General features: G+C 35.9%; 1 protein-coding gene and 1 long non-coding RNA gene across 6 annotated transcripts in view; one reads left to right on the plus strand and one right to left on the minus strand.

Annotated features, from left to right (window-relative positions):
- LOC116864936 overlaps window positions 1-14,280 on the minus strand; it is a 28,340-nt gene extending 14,060 nt beyond the window's left edge. Inside the window, exons 1-2 of the long non-coding RNA XR_004382104.1 lie at window positions 13,756-14,280; window positions 12,025-12,118 (exon numbers count right to left, since the gene is read on the minus strand). This is a non-coding gene — a long non-coding RNA (uncharacterized LOC116864936). The remainder of the gene's footprint in view (window positions 1-12,024; window positions 12,119-13,755) is intronic.
- CWC15 (CWC15 spliceosome associated protein homolog) lies at window positions 14,212-24,682 on the plus strand. 5 transcript variants are annotated; one of them, XM_032852761.1, is made up of 8 exons: window positions 14,304-14,595; window positions 14,951-15,007; window positions 15,570-15,708; window positions 16,278-16,390; window positions 17,439-17,527; window positions 18,675-18,788; window positions 22,496-22,614; window positions 23,803-24,682. In XM_032852761.1, exons 3-8 carry the CDS (start codon window positions 15,578-15,580, stop codon window positions 23,930-23,932), a joined length of 696 nt encoding a protein of 231 aa, XP_032708652.1. In that variant the 5' UTR covers window positions 14,304-14,595; window positions 14,951-15,007; window positions 15,570-15,577; the 3' UTR covers window positions 23,933-24,682. The 5 variants fall into 5 exon arrangements, with proteins under 5 accessions (XP_032708655.1, XP_032708652.1, XP_032708653.1 ...); XM_032852764.1 differs by lacking the exons at window positions 14,304-14,595; window positions 14,951-15,007 and adding an exon at window positions 14,212-14,273; XM_032852762.1 differs by lacking the exon at window positions 14,951-15,007 and having other exon boundaries at window positions 15,557-15,708.
- Window positions 24,683-25,187: the final 505 nt, after the last annotated feature.

Below are 25,187 nucleotides of genomic sequence, written 5' to 3' on the forward strand. Positions count from 1 at the left end.
GGAACAGATCCTGCATAAAATCAATTTTCTCACATTTCTTCAAATTGAGGTCTTCATGGAAGTGTCTGGTGGGAAGAGCCTAGGTCATATGTCTATGTCTTTGCTGAAACAGATCTTGGATAATTGAGTTCTGGCTTCAAACTTGGCAAGGCAGTGGTCCTAATATGTGAATTTCCCCAAATCTAAGAAGGGAATTCAAAGTTGGTCACAAATATAACAACTGTCTACGAAATTTTGCATGCCTGAAAAGGTCTTTTTTTTCTACTTTTACTTTTCTCTTTTGGGATTCTGAAGATGAAACTGCTCCATTGAATTCTAGCTTCTAGAAATCCAAAACCAATGTGTTTTCTGATCCTTCTTGTGCAACCTGTTTTTACTCTCTTGACACTTTTAGGATATTTCTTTGCTCCTTATTTTCAGAGGTTTCATTAAGATAAGATTTGTAAGTCTTTTTTTTTTTTTTTTTGGTCAACTATTGAGCTAGACTTTCTGATATAGAAACTCATGTTCTTCATTGCTGTGAAACTTTCTGATAGCCATTTCTTTAATATATTTCTTCCCACTACATATTCAGTTCTCTCTCTCTCTCTCTCTCTCTGGAAATACAACTAGTTGGTTATTAAACCTCTTGGACTGATCCTCTCATTTTCTTATTTTTTTCTCCTATTTTCCATCTTTTTGGTTTTTTGTTGTATTTTATTTTCCAAATCTTTTAGCAATTATTTTTAATGTCCAGAAATTCTTTTTTGCTCTCTGAATATTCATTTTACTATGGATTTCTGATATTTTCCATGCCTGTAGGTTTTCTCTTCTCTCTCTAGAAGTATTAATTTTAGGGATCTTTAAAAGTTTCGATTGCTCTCTACATTGTATCTCTTTCCCCTGAATTCACCCTTTCACGATGTTTTGGTTTCTGTCTTTCATGTTAAGTGCTTTCCTCATAGTTATTCTTGCCTTATGTTTAAGAGTCAGGCACTGAAGAGTTGCATTTGCTATGTATGACTGGTAAGCTTCACTGAGAATGCTCTGACAGGGATCCAGTCATTTTCCTTTGGGGATGGGCAACTGTCAATACCTGAACGTAAGAGTATAGTGAAAAACTTTAAATTGATGTTTCAATTTCATTTGAAATTGGGGCTCAGGAATTTAATTTTCTGTTTTTGAGAAACATTAAATAACAGAGAAAATTGCATAAACCAAATTTGCATTCCAAACAGAATTGACATCCTTAGTATTTTGTCATATTTGCTTCAAGTGCGTTTTTTAAAAAAAAACAGCTTTATTGAGATATAATTTACAGAACAAATATTTCATCCATGATTAGTGTACAATTCAATAATTTTTGGTATATTTACAAAGCTGTACAACTATTACCATAATCTAGTTTTAGAACATTTGCAACACTCCAAAAAGAAACCTAATGCCCATTTTCAGTCACAACCCATTTCCACCCTCAGCTCCAGGCAACCACTAATCTATCTATAGATTTGCCTATTTTGGACATTTCATATATATAGATCATATGAAGTTTTTTGTGTCTGCCTTGTTCCACTTAGCAGGTTTTTGAGGTTCATCCCTGTTGCAACATGTATCAGTATTTTGTTTCTTTTTATGGTTGAATAATATTTCATTGTTATGAATATACCATCCACTCATCTGTTGATAACATTTAAGTTGTCTTCATCTTTTGGCTGTTATGAATAAGGATGTTATGAACATTCATGTACAAGACTCTGTGCGGACACATGTTTTTATTTTTCTTGTGTAGATACCTGGGAGTGGAATTGCTGGATCACATTGTAACACCTATGGTTTAATGTTTTGAGAAACTGCTACACTGTTTTTCTGAAGGGCCTGCAACATTTTAAATTTCCACCAGCAAATATGAGCATCCTTGTCTTAACATTCTCACCAACACTTGTTATTGTCTTTTTTTAAATAGTACTTCTAGTTCGTATGAAGTATCTTGTAGTTTTGTCTTTCCTTATTGACTAATTTGATGCTGAGCATTTTTTCCTATGTTCATTGCCATTCATGTATCTTTACTGAAGAAATTTCTATTCAAATTCTTTGCTCATTTTTTGAGTTGTCTTATTATGGAGTTATAAGAGGTCTTTATATGTCTTGGTTCTAAGTCCCTGTTGAATATATCATTTGCAATTATTTTCTTCCAGTCTGTGGGTTATCATTTCTCTTTCTTATGTCTTTTGAAGTGGATAAGATTTGAATTTTGATGAAGTACAACTTATTGCTTGTGCTTTTGCCTAGCCCAAGGTCATATAGATATAGTCCTGTTTTCTTCTAAGACTTTTATAGTTTTTGCTTACATCAGGTCTCTGATCAATTTTGACTTAATTTTTGTATATGGCATGAGGTCGGGATCCAAACTCATTCTTCTGTATGTGGATATCCATTGTTCCAGCAACATTTGTTGAAAAAACTATTCTTTCACTGTTGAATTGTCTTGAAACCTTTGTTGAAATCAACTGGCCATATACGTAAAGGTTTATTTCAGGGTCTCAATTTCATTCCATTTAATTGTGTGTGTGTGTGTGTGTGTGTGTGTGTGTGTATGTATACATGTATACATACACACACACACACTCATACCAATGTCTTAATTATAGCAGCTTTATAGTAAGTTTTAAAATCAGGAAGTGTGAGTCCTCCAAATTTTTTGTTCCTTTTCAAGATTTTGGCGACTCCAAGTCATTGTGTTTATATATCAACTTTTAGTTTCTACGGTTGGGGGGGCACAGAAGGAATTATAATACAATTGTACAGAACTCATAGATCAATCTGGAAAATACTGCCATCTTAACAAAATTAAGTCTTCTGATCCATGAATATGGAGTATCTTTCCATTTATTAAATGTTTGGTAGTTTCCAACATAGAAATCTTGCACTTTTGTTAAATTTACTCCTAAGCATTTTATTCTTTTGATGCAAACAGAATTGTTTTCTTAATTTCATTTTCAATTCAGATTGCTCATTGCTAGTGTACAGAAATCAACTGATTTCTATATAATGGTCTTGCATCCTGAAATCTTGCTGAACTTACTCATTCTAGTAGTCCTTTAGTGGTTCCTTAAGATTTTCTCTATACAAAATCATGCCATCTGTCAATAAAGATAATTTTATTTCTTCCTTTCCAACTTTGATGCCTTTTTTTTCTTGCCTAAATGCCCTAGATTAGAATCTTCAGTGTATGTTGAATAGAAGTAGTGAGAACAGACATCCTGAAGAATCTTATTCCTGCTTTAAGTATTTTTAAATAGAAGAAATAAATGTTTCAGATGATGTAAACCCCAAATCCTAATCTGCTTTTCCTCTCCAGCCCCATAAACAACAATTATGAATTTGGTGCATTTCTGATTGGTAGATGTCTTTTCACTTGTATGTGTATATGTGTTGTGTATCAATAATATGAATCAATAATATCAATAATATCAATAATACTAATAATATGAAGTATTGTTTTATGTATCTGTTATTTTATATAAATTTCATTACAAATATTCTATTTTTTCAATTTTTAAATTCAACATTATTTCAATTCATATATACAAATATATATATATGTGTATATAGTCTGTCATAAGAATATATTTAACGCATTTCTCTATTAGTTGGTATTTAGATTACTTCCACTGTTTTTTATTATAAACAATGCTGCATTAAAAACCTTTTACATGTGTTCTTAAAAATTGTATGTGAAAATTTATCTAGGGCACATACTTTTAGGTGATACAGAAAGTACATTTTGTATTTTATTAGGCATGGTCAAATTGCTTTACCTAGTGATTTTCATAATTAACACACGCACTAGCAGAGTAAGAGAATTTCTCCATACCCCCAGATGCACTTGATAATGTCAAAGCTTTAGTTAACTATCTGATTGGCAAAGTAACATATCCCCTTTTATTTTATTGTGTGGGTTTGTTTCCTGATGAGGTGACATGCTTTTTCATTGATTATTTACCTTCTGTGGGTTTCAGTTTTATGAATTACCAGTTACATCCTTTGCTCATTTTTTCAGTTAGTTTTGTTTTTCTACTGATTTTGTAAGAATTCTTGTAAGAATTCTTTAAATTCTTTAAATGTCTTTAAAAGTGATACCAATGCTATGTCTACTGTATTGGTGTAAGTATCCTACCTCATCCTACCATTTCTAAATTTGCTTATGGCAGTTTTTTAGTTATTTTGAAAAATCAAACTTAATAACACTTGTTAATCTTTTCCACCATGATTTACTTATGCCCTGTTTAAGTTACCCACTGTTTCTTGAAGTCACAAAGATTTAATTTTCTTTTGTTTTCTTTGTATTTCATCTTTATCTGTTTCATTCATTTAGAATGTTGTGTCACTGCAGTTGGGAGGTAGGGATATATATTGTTATTTTTGCTTTTTTTTTTTTTAAGAAATCTAATTGTCTACCACCATTTTCCCCCACTGAGTTGGAATCCTCCATTCTCATATTCCAAGTTCCAATATAAGCATGGATCTCTTTCTAAACTTTCCATTCAAGTCCACCGAGTGGCCCATTTCTGTGCTGAGCCTACACCATTTCAATTATAATAGCTTTACAATTACTATTGATAATTGGTAAGGCAAGTCCCTATGTACTTTTCCAGAATTAATTTGGGTAGATTAGTAGAGTTAAATTTCAGCATTAATTTTAGGACACATTTTTCAGTTTCTGCAAAAATCCTATTGATTTGAATTGAAATTTTATGAGTTAGAGAAAAATCTGAGGTACACATAGCTCCCATACTGAGAATTCCCATTCATTAACTCGTATTTCTCCATTTACTCAGATCTTGTACATATTTCAAAAGAGTTTCAGCATTTTATCCATAATGTATCTGTTGCTTTAGATGCATTCTTAAGATCGTCTTAGTTTTTTGAATGTATTGTGATGACACTTTTTTCTGTTAATTTTCATTATTTTTAAACTATATATTGTTTCACTTTTACCTCTTTTTCCTATTAGTTATACTAGCCTGACCACTGACTCTAGAGTGTTCTGTATTTCCACACAGATGGTGATATTTTATGGAAAAAAAAACCCACAAAAATTATTTCTCTTCTTTTCCAGTAGTCATAGCTTTTTTCTTTTTTCTTCTTTCTTTTTTCTTTTTTTTTTTTTTTCCAAGCTGGACAGGAATGGAAGTCTTACATAATTAGATATGATCTCTAGTAAAATAGTGAATGTTTACTGATTTAGTAGAAATTCTATATTTATTTCAGATTTTATTAAGAGTGGTTAACTTTAAATTACATCATATCATTTATCACCTAATCTGACACACTTTTGAGAGTGACAGGGACCCAAGAAAGATAGACATAAACAAGACTCTACTAACTGACCAAATATTTGAATATTTGAACAATGTAACATTGTATAGAATATGGAAAAATACAGAATATTTGAACAATGCAATCTAAAAATTGACCTAATGGGCATATATCAAATTTTATACTCCCAAACCACAAAATGTAATTGTTTTCCAAGCACTATGGAAACTTTACAAAATTGACCATAAAACTGTGGCAATAAAACAAGTTTTAACAAATGTCAAAGGGCTAAAAGCAGGCAGGACATAATTAGAAACAATAAAGTTAAAAATTAATACTAAAAAGACATGTAGAAAACACTCAATTTTATCAAATTAAAAATAAATTTCTATACAAACCTTTAATCAGAAAGAAATAAAGATGAAATTAGGAACTACTTTATGGGTATTCTGCATTTCTTGTGGGATACTGGTAAAACGTATTAAAAGGAAGATTTATAGACTTAAATAAATATCTAAGAAAGGAAACAAAAGAAGTCTGAAAAATTCCATCTCAGGAAGTTAGAAAAAAAAAGCAAAAAAAAAAAAAAAGAAAGGTATAAGAAGAAAATAATAAAAATACAACCAGAAATTGATGAAATATAAAACCAATATAAAATAGAGAGAATGAACAAAACCAAAAGTTGTTTTTTTTGAAAAGCTGAATAGAATCGACAAACCTCTGGTGAAAAGAGTTTTAAAAATATTTTATTCATTTATTTGAGATAGAGAGAGAGAGAGCATAAAAAGGGGGAGAGGGAGAGGGAGAGGGAGAAGCAGACTCCCCAGTGAGCCAGGAGTCCGATGCGGGACTCAATTCCAAGTCCCTGGGATCATGACCTGAGCTGAAGTCAGATGCTTAACCATCTGAGCCACCCAGGCACCTCACCTCTGGTGAAAACAGCAAAGACCAAAAATAGAAGGCACAAATAACCAATATCACTAAAGATAAAAAGATCATCACTATAACAATGGCAGACATTAAAAAAAAAAAGAAAAAAAGGTAGTACAAACAACTTTAACCCAATCAATATATTTTAAAATTCAGATAAAACAAATTCTTAGAAAAACATAATAACAAAATGGACACAAGAAGAACTAGAACACTAAGTACATCCATAACTCTCTTCACAAAGAAAATTCGAATCCCAGATGACCTAATCAGCAAATTCTACCAAACATTCAAAGAAGAAATAACACCAACCTTAAACAAATTTCCCCAAAGAGACAAATTTCCAACACATTTTATGTTACAAATTTTATGATATAAGTCTCCAACGAGGACACTATGAGAAAGGAACATAATGGGCTAATCTCACTTATGAACATAGATATAAAATCCTAAAGAGAATTTGAGTAAACTGATTCCTGCAATAAATTCATCATGATCAAGATGGGTTTATTTCAAGAATGAAAGGTTGACGGTTAAGCAAAAAAAATTAATATGTAACACACTAACAGACTAAAAGAGGACCTCACTAGATGTAGGAAAGTGATAAAACTCACCATCCATTTAGCAAACTAAAAATTTTAGGGAAATTTTATTGAATAAAATGCATCTACCCTAAACCTTCAGGAAACATCATACTTAAGAAGGAAAAGTTAAAAGTTTTTCCTTTCTGATCAGGAAAAAGACAAGGATGCCTGTGATTTCTTTATGCAACCTTGCCCTGGATGTCCTATCCAACATAAGACATCAAAGAAAAAAAAGAGGGGGAGGGGAAAGATTGGAAAAGAAGAAACAAAGTTGTCATTATTCCCAGATAACACTGCATATGTGAAAAATCCAAAAGACCTATAAATAAGCTATTTTAATTAATAAGAGGGTTTGGAAAGGTCTCTGAATTTAAAATAGCAATATATAAAAAACAATTTATATATACCAGCACCAATTAGACAGCAAAATTTAAGAACAAGGCCATTTACAATAGTATTAAAAATTAAGCGGCTGAGGCTAAAGCTAACAAAATTTTGCAAGTCTTCTGTAAAGATAGTAACACAAATTACTTAGGGGCAATTAAAGTAGACTTAAGTGAATCGAAAGACATAACGTATTAATAGATTTAAAGATTCAATATTGTTGAATTGTCAATTCTTCTTATATTGATCAATAGATTCAATGTTATTCTAATCAAAATCCCAAAAGTATTTTTGTAGAACATACATACTTTATACTGAGGCACAAAGGGCCAGGAATCATAAAAGAGAGACAAGACTAGAAGACTTGCTTTACCAGATTTCAAGACCCCTCTGTCACACTATGCACAAAAATGAATTCCTAGTGGGACTATGTAGGCTATAACTATAAGACTTTCAGAAAATAATATCCAAAAATATTTATATAACTGTAAAGTAGGGAAGATTTCTCAATACCATGCACTAAATAGAAAGGAAAAGACCAATGAATCAAAATACCCAAATATTAAAGACTTTTTATATGTCAAAATATACCAAAATGAGGAGCCAAGAAATGGAAAATACACATGTAGCACAAATAAGTGACAGAACTGACGCCTAAGGTATTAAGAGCTCCGAGGAACCAATAGAAAAAAGACTTAAAGAGATACGTCACAAAAGAAATCCAAATGGACATTAAACATATGTAAAGTGACTGGTAATCAAGAAAATGCAAATTCAGACCTCAATAAGAGATTACTATCACCCAACAGGCGAGTGGAAAGCTGGATAGTATCAAGTGTGGTGCAACTATGGAACAAGAACAAGAATGGGATATATACAAATGAAATGTACACACATGCATCTCTGCACATTCACAAGAAGGTTCATAGTAGCCTTATTTGTAACACCCATACTGGAAAACATAACTGTTAGAATAAATAACATATATTGTGTATTTTTACACAATGAAATTCTATGTAGTCTACTACAGCTACACAATATACATAATTCATTCATATAAACATTTTGAACACTTACATAAAGTTCAAAATTTTCAAAACTAAATATTATCATTAAGAAATATATATAAGCATTCATTGAAACTTATTTGGGTGCTATTTGATTAAAATTTGTAAATCTTCAATGTTTATTAAATATGATGTGTGTTCTCTTGTTTTAAAGGATTTTCTATAAATCTATAAACCTATAAATGCAATATACAAATATATATGCATATTAAATGCAATAAGGATATTTATCTATACACACAATGCATCAATGTTGTTAATCTGTCTGCTTGACCTATCAATCTGAGAAAAATGTCCTTTAAAAAAATTCCCATTGTAATTGTGTTTTTCCTTTTAATTCTTTATTTTTGCTTTATTTTTCCAGACTATGTAGTTAGTTGCATACATTTTCATGACCGTAATATTTTCCTAGTGGATTTTTCTTTATGATTCGATAAAGATGGCCCTATTCATGTCTTTGTTAATGCTATTCTGTTTAAAAAATCCTTTTGATAATTCATGTTGCTACATAGTTTTTGGTTGGAATTGCTTAGAATTTGCCTGGTATGCCTGTCTATTTTTCCCCATTTTAGTTGCTTAGTTTTAACTGTTTTTTAATATGTTCATTTTTAACTATCTAGATAATTATGGGCTGGCCAACTAATGAGGTAGCCATATGCTCAGATTATGTAAAAGGTAGTTAAAGTGTACTATTATCTAGTAAGCTAGCCTGGACCAGCAGCAAATTTCATTTTGAAGCTGGGTCATCTGTCCGGGCCCCAGAGCACCTTCATTTAAAATCAGGAATTTGTTGGTGTAAGGCAAGCTACTTTTTTTCCCTATTCTTGTCAAAACAAAGTTTCAGCTTTCGTCTTAGAAAATTGATCATTTTCTACCTAAAAAATTTAAACAAATACCATTATGTTTATATATTTATGTTTACTTTTAAATGTGATTTCTGTCTTGTGACCACTGGGTTTTTCCCCTTCATTTTCTTATTAAAAGCCTCAAGGAAACATTTTCAAGTAAAGTTTTCAGCTTGTGGGTTGGTAACTTGGTAAACAAGAGGGTTTACTGGAATTGGGGACAATGATTCAATTGAAAGAAGAGGGAGGTTGGGTTAAATTACAGTTGTGATTGGACTGGGGGTAGGGCTGACCGAATTAGAATTTTGATAATACATATATAGCCTGATAGCCATATGACTTCTCATTTAGTGATTCTTTCCTGAAAAGAAACCATCTTTCTTGGCGTATCTTCATGTCAAACCTGGATTTCAGACTAGCCGAATGTAAATTACTTTTTTCTCCTTTAAAATATAAAAGAGATTAAGGCAACAACTTTTTTCATCAAAATGTGATTTTTTTCTTCTTAAAATTCATTCACTCACCATCTCACTCATTTATTCATCCATCCATTCATTCATTTACTTATTTGGAAAAAATTTGTGGGCACCTCTTGGTGTCAGGCACTATTTTAGATGCTTGGCCTACATCACTGGGATAAACAAAGATTCTGCTCTGGTAGAATTTGTATTTTACATGGAATAGGTAGAGAAGGAAATAATACACATAACTTAAATTACACAGGATCATGGAAGATGATACATGCTATGTAAAATAAAAAAAGCATAGCAGAATAAGCAAGATAAGGAGTACAGGATGTTGGGGGACCAAAGGGGAGGATGGTCGCAACTTTAAATAGGGCTGTCACGGTTGGGTGACCTCATTTAAACAGAGACCTGAATAAGACAAGTAAGAGGGCTCTCGGCCAAGGAATAGCTAATACAAGGGCCCTAAGGCAGGAGCTATGAGCAATAGCTCCAGGAAGGCATGTAGCCTAGAGAGGCATGAGCAAGCGAGGAAATCAGTTAGGTAGGGGAGAGTCTTGCAGGTGACTGTGAGCACCTTTTATTTTTACTATGAGAGAAATAGGGAGCCAATGCCTGTTGTCTAACTAGATCCCCTTTTCTCCCGATCCCATACAATTGTATTGTTAATTTTTAAAAATTATTGCCAATCTGATACTATAATGTGATAATTCATTATTGGTTTACTTTCATTTTCCTCACAGGGAGGTTGCATGTATTTTATACTTATTGTTTCTTTGGAATTGATTTCTTTGAATGGCTGGTTTATATTCCGTGCCCATTTTTTTTATTGGGTTATTTGTATTTTGTTATATTAGTATATTAGTGTGTTATATTACTGTATTAGTAGTAGCAGTAGTAGTAACCTTTTATACATTATAGGCATTACAAAATTTACCTGTTCATCTTTTGACTTTATTTTGAACATCTTCTGCAAAAATATTAAAATTTTGTATAGATAAATTTTTACAATTACTTCTTTTATAGCTCTTAGGTGTTCTGCCTTGCTCAAATGATCTTTACAAACTCTAGGCTATACAACTAGTTCTTAAGTTTCTTAGATTTTTAAGGTTTCTTTTTTCCTTTTGGATATTTAATTCAGCAGGACATAGTGTCTGTAAAAGCTTTTTTTTTAATTTTTTTTTAAGATTTTATTTATTTATTTGACACAGAGAGATCACAAGTAGGCAGAGAGACAGGCAAAGAGAGGAGGAAGCAGGCACCCCACAGAGCAGAGAGCCCAACATGGGGCTCGAACCCAGCACCCCAGGATCATGACCTGAGCTGAAGGCAGTCTTTTAACCCACTGAGCCACCCAGGCACCTCTCTGTGGAAGCTTTGAAGCTGGAACTCCTACATTACATCGTGCTACAAGGATAGTCAGTTTTGCAGACATAGTTATTATATAAAACATCCTTTTCACACTGAATTAAAATCCTACCTTTGTCCTTAAAATGAAGGAGTTTTTAAGGTTAAGCTATATTACATCATATCCAAAACCTGGTAAGACAATCTAGAAGGGATGGATTCATAGATTATAGGAGAGAGAAAATATAGCAGGATGCCAGTTAATAAGAAGGTTGGGAGGGATTGGGACCCAGACCATAAGGGAGAGGGCTTAGGCCACCTCATCTCTCTCTACTAACCCACAGAAAGCTGAGGGTATGGGCGCAGTCATAGGCAGCTTGCTAGACCTGCTGAAGAGCACATGAGAAATCCTTATTTAAGAACTTTTATTTTCCCAGAGAAGTCAGAAGATCATCCATTCCTCAGGAAGAGGATGAGAAGGGAAAAGAGGGTGGAAGAGGGGCGTAGATTTGAAGAAAGAAGGGAATGTGGGAAATTCTATCATTGCAGAGCAGGAAAATAAAACAATTAGAAGAGTATAAGTGGTTTGGCAAGCAGAATTGAGGGCACAACTGGATTTCTGTGGTAATGGGTTTCAAAGGAGAATTCTCGGGAGGCTATATACGATTTTTGCTAGGAAAGATAGCTAATAAGGTGAATTTTAAGTTTTTGGTAAACTTTTAGTTTCTTTTGCTAATATTTTCAAACCATTTAAGTCAAAGGCTTTTAGTTTCATTTATTAGTACTTTAAAATCACTTAAGGAAAAGCTTTTTAAGTTTGTTTTCTAATTAATACTTTCAGACCGTTTTAAGTCAAAGCTTTTCATTTTGTGGGCTGATCATGTTGTATGTCGGGTGATTATTTAATCGTGGTGATCCAAAGATTAGGTGGTGGGCTAAGAGAGAAATGAATCAGCGTGACTGACTCGGGGCTAATAAGGGGAGTTGGAACATCAAAACCAGGGGTATCTTCTGTAACTGTGTGCCCACTTGCCCTTGTTACTTCATTCCTCCACCTCAGAGTGCATCAATCATTCATTCACTCATTCATTCAACAAATACTTACTCAGCACCTATTATGTGCCAGGCACTGTTCTATATGCAGAGGATACACCAGTGAACAAGAGAGACAAGGTTCCTGCTTTCCTGGAACTTATGTTCTAATAGAATAGGAAGATAAACAATAATAATAAAATAATATTAATAATAATAGTAGCTAACATTAATTTTGCAACTACTCTTTGCTGAGACTGTTTTGAGCACTTTACAAGTGTTCATTCATTTAAGCCTTATCATAACAATAAGTGGTAAAGACTAGAATTATCCCCATTTTATGCAATGGACACTTGAGGGCACAAAAAGGGAAAATAACTTTCCCTTTCTGGCAAGGCTGAACAGTCAGGAAAAGGCACACCTGGAATTTAGTACCAAGTCAGGCTATAGATCCCTTTCTCTTAAATGACTGTTGTTCTGCGTCTTGGAGAAGAAACAAGGCGAGAAACAATAAACAGAATATATTTTGGTAGAGTTCAGTACTACAAAAAAATAAAAATAAACAACAAAACCCAGGGCCACATGATGGTATTTGCATGTCAGGGGTGCGGTGGGGGGGGGGGGGGCGGTGCGCCGGAGGGATGAAGAGGTCAGGGAAAGCCTCACCGACTAGGTGACATTTGAGCTGAGGCTTGAAGGAGATTACCACAGTTATCTTGAGGCACAGGCAACAGAGAAAACCTGGTGCAAATAAATCTTATCCTTGTTTGTGAAACAGAAACACCCTGTTGGCTGTAGCTCGAGTTTAATACGGAAGAGAGTGTCTAAATAAAAATGAAGTCAGGGAGATAGGCAGGAACTAGACCCCATAGGGTCTCAGGACACATTAAGGAATCTGACTTTTATTCTAAGTGCAGTGGGCTTTTATGCAGGAGAGTAACACTCCCTAATTCATAATTTTCAAAGATCACCCTCATTGTTACATGCAAAATTAACTGTATGTGGGCCAAAGTGGAAGCAGGAAGATCCATTAGGGAGCAATTGCAATCCAGGTGAAAAATCTTGGTGGCCTGAACTAGGGTAGTGGCAGTGGAATGAAATTTAGGGTAATGAGAGTAAAATTGGCAAGTCTTGCAAATAAACCAGATGTGAAGAGTAAAGAATAAGGAATTTAATTAGGAGCCTTGGGGTTTTGGTTTACTAACTTGTACATGGTAGTGTCCTTTACTGAGATGTATAAAACCAGGGGAGAAATACCTTCCTTAACAAAATTAAGATCTTCCTCCTGAACTTTATAAGGGTAAGGGCTCTACTTCAAAAAAAAAAAAAATTGTAAGTTTCAAAGCGTTCTGGAAATAAAGCTTTTAATTCAATTTTATGAGCTCTTTACATTTGAAACCAAGTTGGAAGAGCTGAATTTTCATTTGTTTAATAAATATTTATTGAGCATCTACTGTGGTCAAAAACCATGAGATAACGAGATGGACTAAACAAACAAAAGCCCTGCTCCTAGAGCTTTTTGGGAAAGGGAGGAAGGATGATCGGTGACTTCTTTCCCCCCTGTTCGTTGTCTTATTAAAAGTTCACCTAACGGTTGAGTAGCCATCTTGTAATAACTGCATCTCGTGCTTCTGGCAGTTGGGCCCAGCGTTCTAAACGCTCATAATCGGGTTAATAAATGAATCTCTAAATAGTGACATCTCCCCTCCCACTAGAACTTAGGCTTTTTTAAAAATAGAAATTTTAACAAACAATACGAATACAACCTTTGCTTTGAGGACTAATATTTTTGCAGGAATGGTACCTTTGTAAAGATCGTGGTTGCCCCCGTACATATTTGTTCTTTCTTCATATCCAATTAAATGAAAACACTAGTTTTTCCGTAGCCCAGCTCTCTAGGCTTGTTGGGTCTAGCTCAGGAGAGAGGAAGCAGGAGCCGTAGGATTTACACAGTTTGGTGTAATCCTTCTCTACGCTCTCTCTCGCTAGCCGGGAACCTGGTGTCGGCTACCCGGGGCTTTCCGTCCACGCAGCACCGGAATGAAGGAGTCTGGGAGGGGGTCGGGGAAGGGAAAGACGGAAGACACATTAAGTAATTGGTTCCTGAAGGTATAAAATGATGTCTAGGGTCTACTCTAAAGCAGTGATTTCAAATGCCCGCCCCCTGGGCCGTTTCGGCCCCGCCCCTTGGTGTCGTCACGCCGACTTCCACCTTGCCTGCTGCGGATTGGTCTCCGTCTCTGCCTCTGAAGTGCGGTGAAAGAGCTTGGGATTTGCTTCCGGGTCTTGGGCCCTGGCCCTGGACGCAGAGGCCTCTGGGAGGTATGAGTCGTAATGGTGTCTGTATGATTTGCGGAGGCTGTCGCCTTAGACCTCGGCCGACGTGAGCGGCAGGAGGGTGGCAGATTGATTCTCTCGTCCGAGTGGGGCGGGGACAGAAGGTTGGGGTCGGAGTCGGCAACAGAGAACCGGGCGCGGGCGGTGGAAGCCCCGGAGCGGCGGGCGGTGGTAGAGCCCAGCGAGTCTCCGGCCGGCCGCGGAGCGCGAGGGCAGCTTTGCGGACGGCGCTAAACAGCGTCCACACCCCTCCACCCCCGAGCCCCCTACGAGTCGGGCCTTTGGGTGAAGAGTCAGCGAATTTCTGGTAACAGCCCGAAGGCGAGCCCCCGGGAGGCGGGAGTGATAAAAATCCGGGAGTGTGTGGGCGGGCGGCGGCGCCCCCAGCGGCAGGAAACGCAGTTTCTACCTCCGCATAGACCCCTTTTCCCTTTTTGAAAAATCTAGAGAAGTGCACGGGTTCCCCCAGCTTCCCTGCACGCTCACCGTTTGGACGCTTAACGGGACTTCAGTCGCCACATCTGCTAGGCACTGTATCTGGCAGCCCCAGATCAAAAGTAACATAAGAAATAGGTCCCTGAGTTTTGCTTATCAGACTCCTTTGGGGATGAGTTTCCTGTCTTGAGCATTATAACCTACAAAAGATCTGATTTATATTATAGTGGTTGCTATAGAAGAAAATTGGACGAACGAAAGATTTTTGGGGAATTTTTGCACATGTACGTGTCATTAAAGTTTAGCACAGTTTTCCCCAGGACACTCAGTATTTGTCAGTGACTTTAAAACAACTTTTGTTTTTGTAGTTACTAGCCTGTTTTCTGTTTTCAGAGAATTGAGGTTTAGATAAAATGCAAACCTTGAGACGTCTGGTGGAGTAGGGTTGAGAATTTTTCAAAAACCCAATCGTGGCAGTACCAAATTTTTACATGGCTTTGACATTTCCATTCTCATAATAATCCTGTGAGGGACATTGCCCATTCCACAGAAACTTAATCTCGATCACTTGCCCAGGGCCACAGAGACAGAAGGAGAACAGGAACACAAACTCAGATCTTCATGAGAGAAGTTTTTGCACTAGATAAGAGCTGCCTAAGAAGCTGTATTCCTTCTGTACCCTGAGCTTCGTTATTTGTTTTCTTCAGTACTTTTGCTTGAGATTATTTAAGTAATTTTGGGGGAGTGAGTTTTGGGAATTATTTCACAAGGATGAATATTTATTAATACTTTATGAAATGAGGGGTTTTCATTTTGGAAATAACTTGATACAGTTTTCCTTTAAAGCATAAAAGATGACAACAGCAGCCAGGCCAACGTTTGAACCTGCGAGAGGTGGGAGAGGAAAAGGAGAAGGTGATTTGAGCCAACTCTCAAAGCAGTATTCGAGTAGAGACCTACCTTCTCATACAAAGATAAAATATAGGTAATGAAGACTTTTTATTCTCTTGTTCAGAAGACAAGACTAAATCTATTAAATGGCATGCTCGTGACATTGTAGCGTGTTTGGGGTATATCACCTAAATTATCTATTTTCATAGGAGTAGAATGCAGTAGAGTGTTTGACATTAAAATTATGCTCTTTATAAAAGTTATTGTATATTACTTATGCAGAAAATCCTGTTAACTGGGAATTTCCATATGTATATGGCACAATAACAATGACCTCAGAGGGCCAGTGCACTATTAGCACTAGTCAATATGAGATTAAAAGTGTCACAGTAATGAGCCCTGAGTTGATACACCAATAAAAAATAAAGACATTTGAATTAATCTGCAGCCTTATGGGAAAATATGTGACCCGGTTTGGGTTATCTGAAATATTGGAAACATTACAAGGATGCCTGTTGTAACCTTACCCTTAGGGGAATGGGCTTGTTTAGTACCTTGAAACTTGAGGGACTAAAGAACAGGGTTGCTTTTTGTGAATTGTCTTCCATTGCTACAGCCATGTGTTTTCTTAGTAACATTTTTGCTGATTTGTTTCTACTTGAGACAAACTACTCAGGATGCCCCTGAAGAGGTTCGCAACCGTGACTTCAGGAGAGAGCTGGAAGAGAGAGAGCGAGCTGCTGCAAGAGAAAAAAATAGAGATCGTCCAACACGAGGTACCAACACTGCCCCCAGACATTCGTCTCATGAAATATGTTGAAAACAGTTTTTCTTTAATTTACTAATTGGAACTGATTAATATTTTTGTTTGCTTGCTTTAAAATGTTGGTGTAGGGGCGCCTGGGTGGCTTAGTGGATTAAGCCTCTGTCTTAGGCTCAGGTCACGATATCAGGGTCCTGGGATCTATTTCTGCATCGGGCTCTCTGCCTACTTGTGATCTCCATCAAATAAATAGAATCTTTAAAAAATCAAAAAATAAAATGGTATAAATTTTAAGTATTATTTGCTTTAAGATATTGTTAACACTTTCTTAATTGATTGGATTAGAAGTGATAACAAGGTTGATTCCAGTTCCATCTCTTTGTGCTGCTGTAGTAGAAAGAACAGGATGATTTGGGGATAACTGGCAGCTGCTATTTCAGTTTACATAAAAGTGTTTTTTTGTTTTTTTTTGTTTTTAAGATTTATTTATTTATTTATTTAAGAGCATGAGTGCACATGCACATATGAGCAGGGGGAGGGACAGAGAGCAGAGGGAGAATCTCAAGCAGAGCCACACCCAGCCGGAGGCCTGATGCTGCTCTGTGGGTCTTGTTCCCAGGACCCTGAGATCATGACCTAACCCAGAATCAATATCAGACGCTTAACTGACTGAGCCACCCAGGTACCTCTAAAGGTTTGGACTGTTGACAGCAACCAGACTTGTTGAGACCCTGTGTTTTCTGTCTCAGAGGGTCTCATATATTTGTCACTGGCTTTTGAAACACATCTAGAGGCATAAGTTATAGTATCTTTTTTATATTTTCAGCATATTTAAACTCTTTTCCCATATTTCCTCAGAGAGGCTATGGTTCCCATATTAAAATCAATACTTTCATGAATTCATTCAACAAATGTTGACCAAGGGCACATGTCAGGCACTGTGGCTCCTGTCTGTGCTGTCTTGGTTATAATCTAAGCTCTTTGTTCCCACAGGTCCCTAAAATGTTACAAAAAAGACAGTATTTATTTTAGTAAGCTAAGTGATATTTGTTTTCCCCCAGAACATACAACCTCCTCTTCAGTATCAAAGAAACCTCGATTAGACCAGATTCCGGCTGCCAACCTTGATGCAGATGATCCTCTAACGGATGTATGTTTTACTTCCTCTGTTGATCTCCACATAGTAATTCATTTATTATGTTTTCTGAAATGCTTGTTTTATTTTTTGGCTTTAAGAAGTGGCCTATATTTATTTTTACTTACTATTATTCAAATGTAGTCCTGACTTCAATGCTAAGCTTTATGGTTGATTTTTAAAGAAAAAGTATTATTCATCACAAGAGTAATTAAACTTTAAGCTAAAGTTTGATCTCTGGACAACCAAATAAAAAAGTGATCTATTAAAGGAAAAGCTTCTCCCAAAAATAATTACCCATACTAAACCCTGGAAGTTGACCATGTTCTCTACCTCCAGAGGGCATTCTTTATTCTAGGGTCTCTTATCAGTAATAGCACCCCCAAGAGTCAAACTTAGAGACCTTTCCACATTAGATACCAAAGGTCCCCCCTCTAGGTGTGCAACTTAATGGCTCCCTCTTCTTAGGAAGGGAAGTGATCTAAGTGGAAGTTCTTTTTAGGATTAGTGCTTCAATTAACATTAAATTCTATAGTTTGCAGTTTTGTACATAGAGTGGGAGAACATGACTGGCCTTTCATCGGATGCATCTAAGTACATGTATCAGCAATTAATTCCAGAGTTGACAGATTGAATTAAATAATTAACTCAGTAATTAAAGGGAACCCAGTTTTAAATGGGATTTAATAATTGTTTGAAATTATTCTGAGAATGTAGCACCATTTTTTGTACTTTTGATTATCCTTATTTCCTTGCTTAAAAGTTGTTTTTTTTTGAGCTAGTAAAATTGCTTGACTCTCAGGATGATACACCGTGTACGTCTGTACAGTATGATCAGTGTAAAGTGTTCCATGTCTGATTTTAGAAATATTTTCATATGTAAATCCCCTTTGACCATGTAAACTTGAAGAATACTTTGTTACACTTTTGCTGTTATAATCTCTGTAGCATCTCAGGGACATTTTAGTAAGAATTCTGTAAGCTTGTTTGTAGGGTTTCATTTTATATTTTGGTTGATGGTTGACCTTAATCATATTTAGGTGCATTTATCTTTCCATATAGGAAGATTAATCTTTCCCCAAAGATTTGATGAGTGTAATTTTTATGGGAAAAATAAGGAATAACATGTATTTTCTCATGGGCTATCATAATACTTTTTTAGGAGGAAGACGAAGATGAAGATTTTGAAGAGGAGAGTGATGATGATGATACTGCAGCTCTTCTTGCAGAACTAGAAAAAATTAAAAAAGAAAGAGCTGAAGAGCAGGCCAGGAAGGTAAAAATCAGAATATTATGTATTTGCACTTTCTCTTTCATTCTAAACTACGAATATATTTTAATTTAAGTAATATCATCTTACAGTCGAAATTGCCCTTGCCATGTCTAGATACTAGAGCACCTATAGATCTAGAAATCTTATTTTTTTTTCGCAACATCCTAATTTTCCTGGTTATGTTAGAAATTATTTCCAAATAGTTCAGGCATGCTTCATAATGTTCATCAGTTTGTTTTTCATTCACTTGTTCATTTGTTCAACAGACATTTAATCATTGTCCATTAAGTGTCAGAAGAATTAAAGATGGATTCGATATAATCATGGTCTACAAAGAAACCATGGATATAATGAGGCCATCTTATGTCTTTGTCTTCTGCTTCCAGCCTTCTTTCCAGGCATTTTTTTGTGCAGTCTGTCAATAGATTTTCTATAACCTAGGGCAGTTTACCTAATTAATCTCCATTTATACAATGAAAGAAAAGAATGTCTATCTCAAAAAGAATTACATAGGATCCATAGTACATACCTTTAAACTTTAGATGAATTTGTCATAGTCATAACAAAAAGAGATGAAACAGGTGAGCAAGAGCAGGTCAGAACAGTAGAGGTTCATAAGCCCATGCTAAAGGAGTTTGGACTCTGTCTTTAAGGCCAAGAAGAGCTAGTTGGTTTCAGCAGGAGTATGGTAAGACTGGATATGCATTTTATTATTTTGTTTTTATTAGGAAATGTTTCAGTAATACAGAAAAATATGAGTAATAAATTTAATAGTCATTTACTTGGATATGCATTTTAGAAAGATTACTCTGGCAGAAGTATGGAGGTTGGATTGGGAGAACTGATTGAGAAAGATGTTCCAATAACCCTCACATGCAATTAAGGTAATTTTGCATAAAAGGAATTGGAATTGAGAGAAGTAAATAGAGGCTGATAGAGCTGTCAGAGAAGTAAAATTGACCAGATAAAGTGACTGATTAGATGTGGCAGCAAAGATGACCCCTAGTTTCCAGCTGACATTCACTAATGGGGGGGATGGCAGAAGGATGCCTATGTTTAGATGGAGAGAAAAGGGATGATGAGCTCTGTTTGGAACATGTTGAATTTGACACATTATGAGACATTCAGATGGAGATGTCTGTCCACTTTCAAACAGAACAGCTCATCTTTTTTTAAATGAGCTTCTGTTTTTAAGTTTTCATTTGAACCAAGAATTGTTCTGTTTAAAGAGGGGGAACCCACTGACTTGGGTTCATGTGAGGAGTCTCAGGAAGTAGAAGATTGCTAGAATTCAAATTGGAAGAAGAATATTTTAAGTATAATTTCCATCAAAGTTTGGCATAGGATAGCATAATTCCCATAATACCTTCTAATTGTCTTCATCTAATTTTTAAAAATGAAAAGAATTCTAAGAACTTTCCTAATATCACTTGTATACCACTAGAGGGCAGTTGTTCTATTCCTGATTCTTTTGGCTTGCCTGACAGTTCTGGATACATAGGCAGTTCAAGTGCATTTGGTTGACCCTTAGGGAGAATAAGCATTTTAGACAGAAGGTCTTGGAATTTTGTAAGATTCCTCTACTCTCTTTGTACAAAAACACGTTGGTATTTCCAGGGGTTGAAAGACAGTTTTGCTTTTATTCCTGTTGTCCGTCTGCTTTTCTGGTGGCTAAGTCTTGAGGTGTCCCAAAATATTTTCGAACCAGTCAGCCTATGTCAGGGGCTACGAAGCTTTCTGTAAAGGCCCAGATGGCAAATATTTCAGGATATGTCAGGCTTGCAGAGCGTGCTGTCTCTCATGCAGCTCGTCAGCTCTGCTCGCTGTAGCATGGAAATAGCTGTAGACAATATAGAAATGAATGAGTATGACTGTCTGTTCCAGTAAAACATAATTAACAAAAATGGGGTGGTTTGGATTTGATCTGCAGGCTGATTATTAGCCTATATTTGTGAACCATAATGTGCCTGGTACTTGAATATGGAAAGAGTTGGCACCTTTTTTTTCCAGGGCTGTGTGTGATAGGCAGCCAGCATTCTAAAGGAAATACATTGAAATATAAAATGGCCAAAACTTTATTACATCACATGTTATTATTATTATAAGTTGGATACATTGTATATTTGAGCTTTTATTTTTCTAGCATCTCAGAGAAATGTCTTTTCACTTTCAACATCAATATAAATTGTTAAAAATACATAGTTTTTAGAAAGCTATCTATTCTTAATCTATAGTGGATATTCTGATTTTGTTTGCTTTGTTTGCTTTGTTTCCTTTGAGTGGTGACCTCAAAGGAATTTCCCTGAGTATTGCATCTTCTCCCATCCCAGTTATTTGGTCTCTTAAAAATGAAATCTGTTGGGGCGCCTGGGTGGCTCAGTGGGTTAAAGCCTCTGCTCAGGTCATGATCCCAGGTCATGATCCCAGGACTGCATTGGGCTCTCTGCTCAGCAGGGAGCCTGCTTCCTCCTCTTTCTCTCTCTGCCTACTGGTAATCTCTGTCTGTCAAATAAATAAATAAATCTTAAAAAAAAAAAGTTATCTGGGGTCCAGAAAAAAATTAAAAAAAAAAAAAGAAATCTGTTGTTCACATTTGGATATTAAAATATCATTAGTTATATGGAAAATTGGGTTATTTTTCCAAGTGGTCTAAAACTTTCTTAGGTTCATTTTATTTATTTATTTTAAGATTTATTTATTTCAGAGAGAGAGTGTGAGCGGGGTGAGGGAGAGAGACAGGGGGAGAGGGAGAGAATCCAAAGCAAACGCCATGCTGAGGGTGGAGCCTGATGTGGGGCTTGATCTCACAACTCTGAGATCATGACCTGAGCCAAAGTCAGGAGTTGGCTGCTTAACTCACTGAGCCACCGAGGTGCCACTGTTAGGTTCATTTTAAATTGAAAGTCTCTTTTTCCTTGATCCATTAAGTCATCAATTTTTGTCCTTCCTCAAATACAATAAAATGGAATTTATTTTTGTTTTAAGATAGCATTAACAGGTAGATCTAGCAGTTAATGGCTAAGAATTCCAGGCATTTTTTATTTCTAAGAATGAAGCTGAGGGTGATTTGAGTTTAAAGCTAAATTAAAAGTGAAGAAAGACAAGCTTGTAACTGATGAAGGATGAATGACATAAAAATGGAAAGTTGGTAACAACAAATCATAACAAAATGGATAGATCTAGGGTCAGTTAGTAGAAATGCATGTTAATGGAATATATGTTACATGATAGTTTATCTTAGGAGCTACTTCTTGGCCAATAATAAATTGTTACTAGTCCTGGAGCTACAAATTTACATTGTTAATAATTCAAGATAAAATTATTTTTAATCATAGTTGTATATAGGTCATCTTTAAAAATCACGTAATAGCTTTGCTAACTGTCTCTTTGATGTTTAATATAGTCTTATTACTAGAATATATTTATTGATGTACTCTTAAAATGGGCAATTAATTTTACATGTACTTTAAGAAAGAAAATAGATTTAAATATGCATTCATAGAATTTCTGAGTCAGACTAATGAATGTATGATGACAAGCATGAAATACTTGTAATAAGAAGACCAAATTATTTTGATAGGTGAGACTTCTCTGGTATATCTTATATCTTAAACAAACTCCTACCTTAATGCTCATTCTTTCTCCCTCATAAAAAGAAGATTGACCCCAGAATTAATGTAAGTAAACGAGTCCTCCTCTGTCATTGACAGGAACAAGAACAGAAAGCTGAAGAAGAAAGAATACGTATGGAAAACATTTTGAGTGGAAACCCTCTCCTTAATCTCACTGGCCCATCCCAGCCTCAGGCCAACTTCAAAGTTAAAAGAAGGTACTTTACACTAACGAGTTGGGTATATATTGCAGACTGCATTTCATACTAAACTATAGTATGTAAGGCCTCTGAAAGCCCCCTTTTCGCTGATACTCTTTTCTGTCAGATACGGGAGTAATGAAGAAGGAGAATGAAGGAAAATGTACTTATTTTCGGTAGATATTTATAACAGCTGTGTACCGGGTACTGTTCTAAGCACTAGGGGCAGAGCAGTGCATTGAGCCTTTGGCTCTCCAAAGCTTACATTTTAGATGTACGTTTGACGAGTCCCCAAGATCACCCTTCACATTCAGAGTCGCATTAGACGGACACAGAGGACTCCGCATGTAGTATACTCGTGACTAATGTAGTAAAAGTACACAGCCAGCTCCATCATAAAGAAGAAAGCTGTGGGCGTGCCTGGGTGGCTCAGTGGGTTAAGTCTCTGCCTTTGGCTCAGGTCATGATCTCAGGGTCCTGGGATCAAGCCCCGCATTGGGCTCTCTGCTCAGTGGGGAGCCTGCTTCCTCCTCTCTCTCTGCCTGCCTCTCTGCCTACTTGTGATCTCTCTCTCTCTCTCTCTCTCTGTCAAATAAATAATCTTTAAAAAGAAGAAAGCTATGCTTCCTTATACTCTGTCACTCCTGTGAGGGGTCACCCAGTGCAGTCTTTCCTCCAGACTGAAATGGAGATCTGGGCCAGTCTGTGAACCGTAATGATTCTACCCCAGTACTTTCTTCTCCTTTGTTGCCATAAAATGTAAATACTACAGTGGATGATTACTAAATGGCAACTGATGAGAGAGTATAAAAGCCTTAAAACCATGCAATCTAAACTACAGTAAAGTGGTCAGTTATTATCATCTAGAAGTATCTATGCTAATCGGGCTGTTGCCTCTTCGTTTTAGACCTGAAAACATTAAATATTGATGTAATTAAGCCTATGAATTCCTGCTTCTTGACTCAAAGTTCCTTATACAGGAGAAGTAATAAGAATGTTTATATGTTCTAAATAAGAATTGCCCTTCCTGCTGTAGTAAAGCACGATTACAACCTATTAAGGATGACTTTGTTCTTTCGGGTGTAATTGCTGCAGCAGATAAAGTACATGTTGAGCATTGTTCTGGGTAATGACTAGGCTTTGCAATTCACTTGTTCTTATCTCCTGAATCAGACATGTAAGCCTTCTGTTTTTTCTTCCCTTTAGGTGGGATGATGATGTTGTTTTCAAGAACTGTGCGAAAGGTGTAGATGATCAGAAGAAAGACAAAAGATTTGTAAATGATACACTGCGATCTGAATTTCACAAAAAGTTCATGGAGAAATATATTAAATAGTACAGTTTTATGTGCTTAATTAAAGACTGTAAAATGTAAACGATCATTTTCACTTTTTCTTCTGTTTTTCTCTTTCCCCATCTAAATTGTGTATAGGCTTCCCTAATTTTAAGTTCCAAAATAACCTGTCCTTTATTGATACCTTATTTGATGAGGACTTGGGAATTGGTTTAACCTAGTTTCCTCGGAATATCTCCAGTCATATATTTTCCTTTTAATATGGGAAAGGGAATCTTGTAATAAATATTTTCAAAAATCGAAATAACTAAATCTGTGTCCCCAACTTTTTTGTTGAAATGTATGCAGCTTATAAAACGTTGCATATTTTCTCTTGTGAATTGTATTTCTTTGTGCGTTAACTTCCTCTCATTTCTTTGACATTAATTTAAGGTCAGTTAATGTGTGCTATCTTCACCTTGTCTTTTTAAGAATGTGATGGAGGATAAAGGGCATTCTATTTTGGCCCACATGTTCGTATGAAAGAGAGTCATCAACCTCTCTGCTCTCTGAGTGTGTGTCTGAGGACATACGGTGTATCCTTCACTTCTGCAAGTGCTCCTTTCTTTTTCTCTTGGCCAGAAACTGCTCCTTAAGCATGGCTAGGAAGCATGTGGCATTTAACCTATATTCTGGATCCTCAACTGCCGTGTTTCTTCTTAATAAGAGTTTGCCCATTGACAAACGTGAGATGCAGAGCCTAGGAAAGTTTAACATCGAATAATACATGAAATAAAACTTTTGGAAATAGGAGTTTGTTTGTTTGTTTGTTTGTTGTCTTGGAGGATATGTATGTGGGAAGTGGGAGTATCTCTCTGCAGCTGGGAAATGAAGTTTTCCTAAGCCTGGACCATGATTGGAGGGTGTCACTTGGGTAGAAAAATTAGGACCAGAAATTGAACCATTTACAGAGACTCAGTCATAGGATCCCTCATTTGTAATAGATATTGAGCTTGATAAGGGTAAAGATAAAACTTTGCAAGCAAGAAGAACATGCTTTTATCAGTGGTTGTTTCTCAAGCCCTCTTTAAGAGCTTATTCACTACAGCATTTCCCCAGTGGAAGCTGGGATGCAGGTTCTGTGGAGCCTGAGTCAGGAGTAAAGCTGGACGTGAGGCCCAGGTCTTGACTCCACATTCATGCTCTGTATTTTTTCCAGTTGATCCATTTACACAAAATTTTGAATACTTCAACTAGCCTTTAGTAATATTTAGGATGTTATTTTTTAAATATCTCCTTGGGGCACGTGAGTGGCTCA

The sequence above is a fragment of the Lontra canadensis genome, unplaced genomic scaffold (assembly GCF_010015895.1).
Source record: "Lontra canadensis isolate GAN:19392208 unplaced genomic scaffold, GSC_riverotter_1.0 scaffold7, whole genome shotgun sequence".
Lineage (NCBI taxonomy): Eukaryota > Metazoa > Chordata > Mammalia > Carnivora > Mustelidae > Lontra > Lontra canadensis.

Bases quoted from the DNA above. Each gene is read 5' to 3' on its own strand.
- CWC15 (XM_032852764.1), top strand. From the start codon at position 15,578: ATGACAACAGCAGCCAGGCCAACGTTTGAACCTGCGAGAGGTGGGAGA. The intron at 15,709-16,277 runs GTAATGAAGACT...TTTCTACTTGAG, and splicing joins CATACAAAGATAAAATATAG to ACAAACTACTCAGGATGCCC. The intron at 16,391-17,438 runs GTACCAACACTG...GTTTTCCCCCAG, and splicing joins TAGAGATCGTCCAACACGAG to AACATACAACCTCCTCTTCA.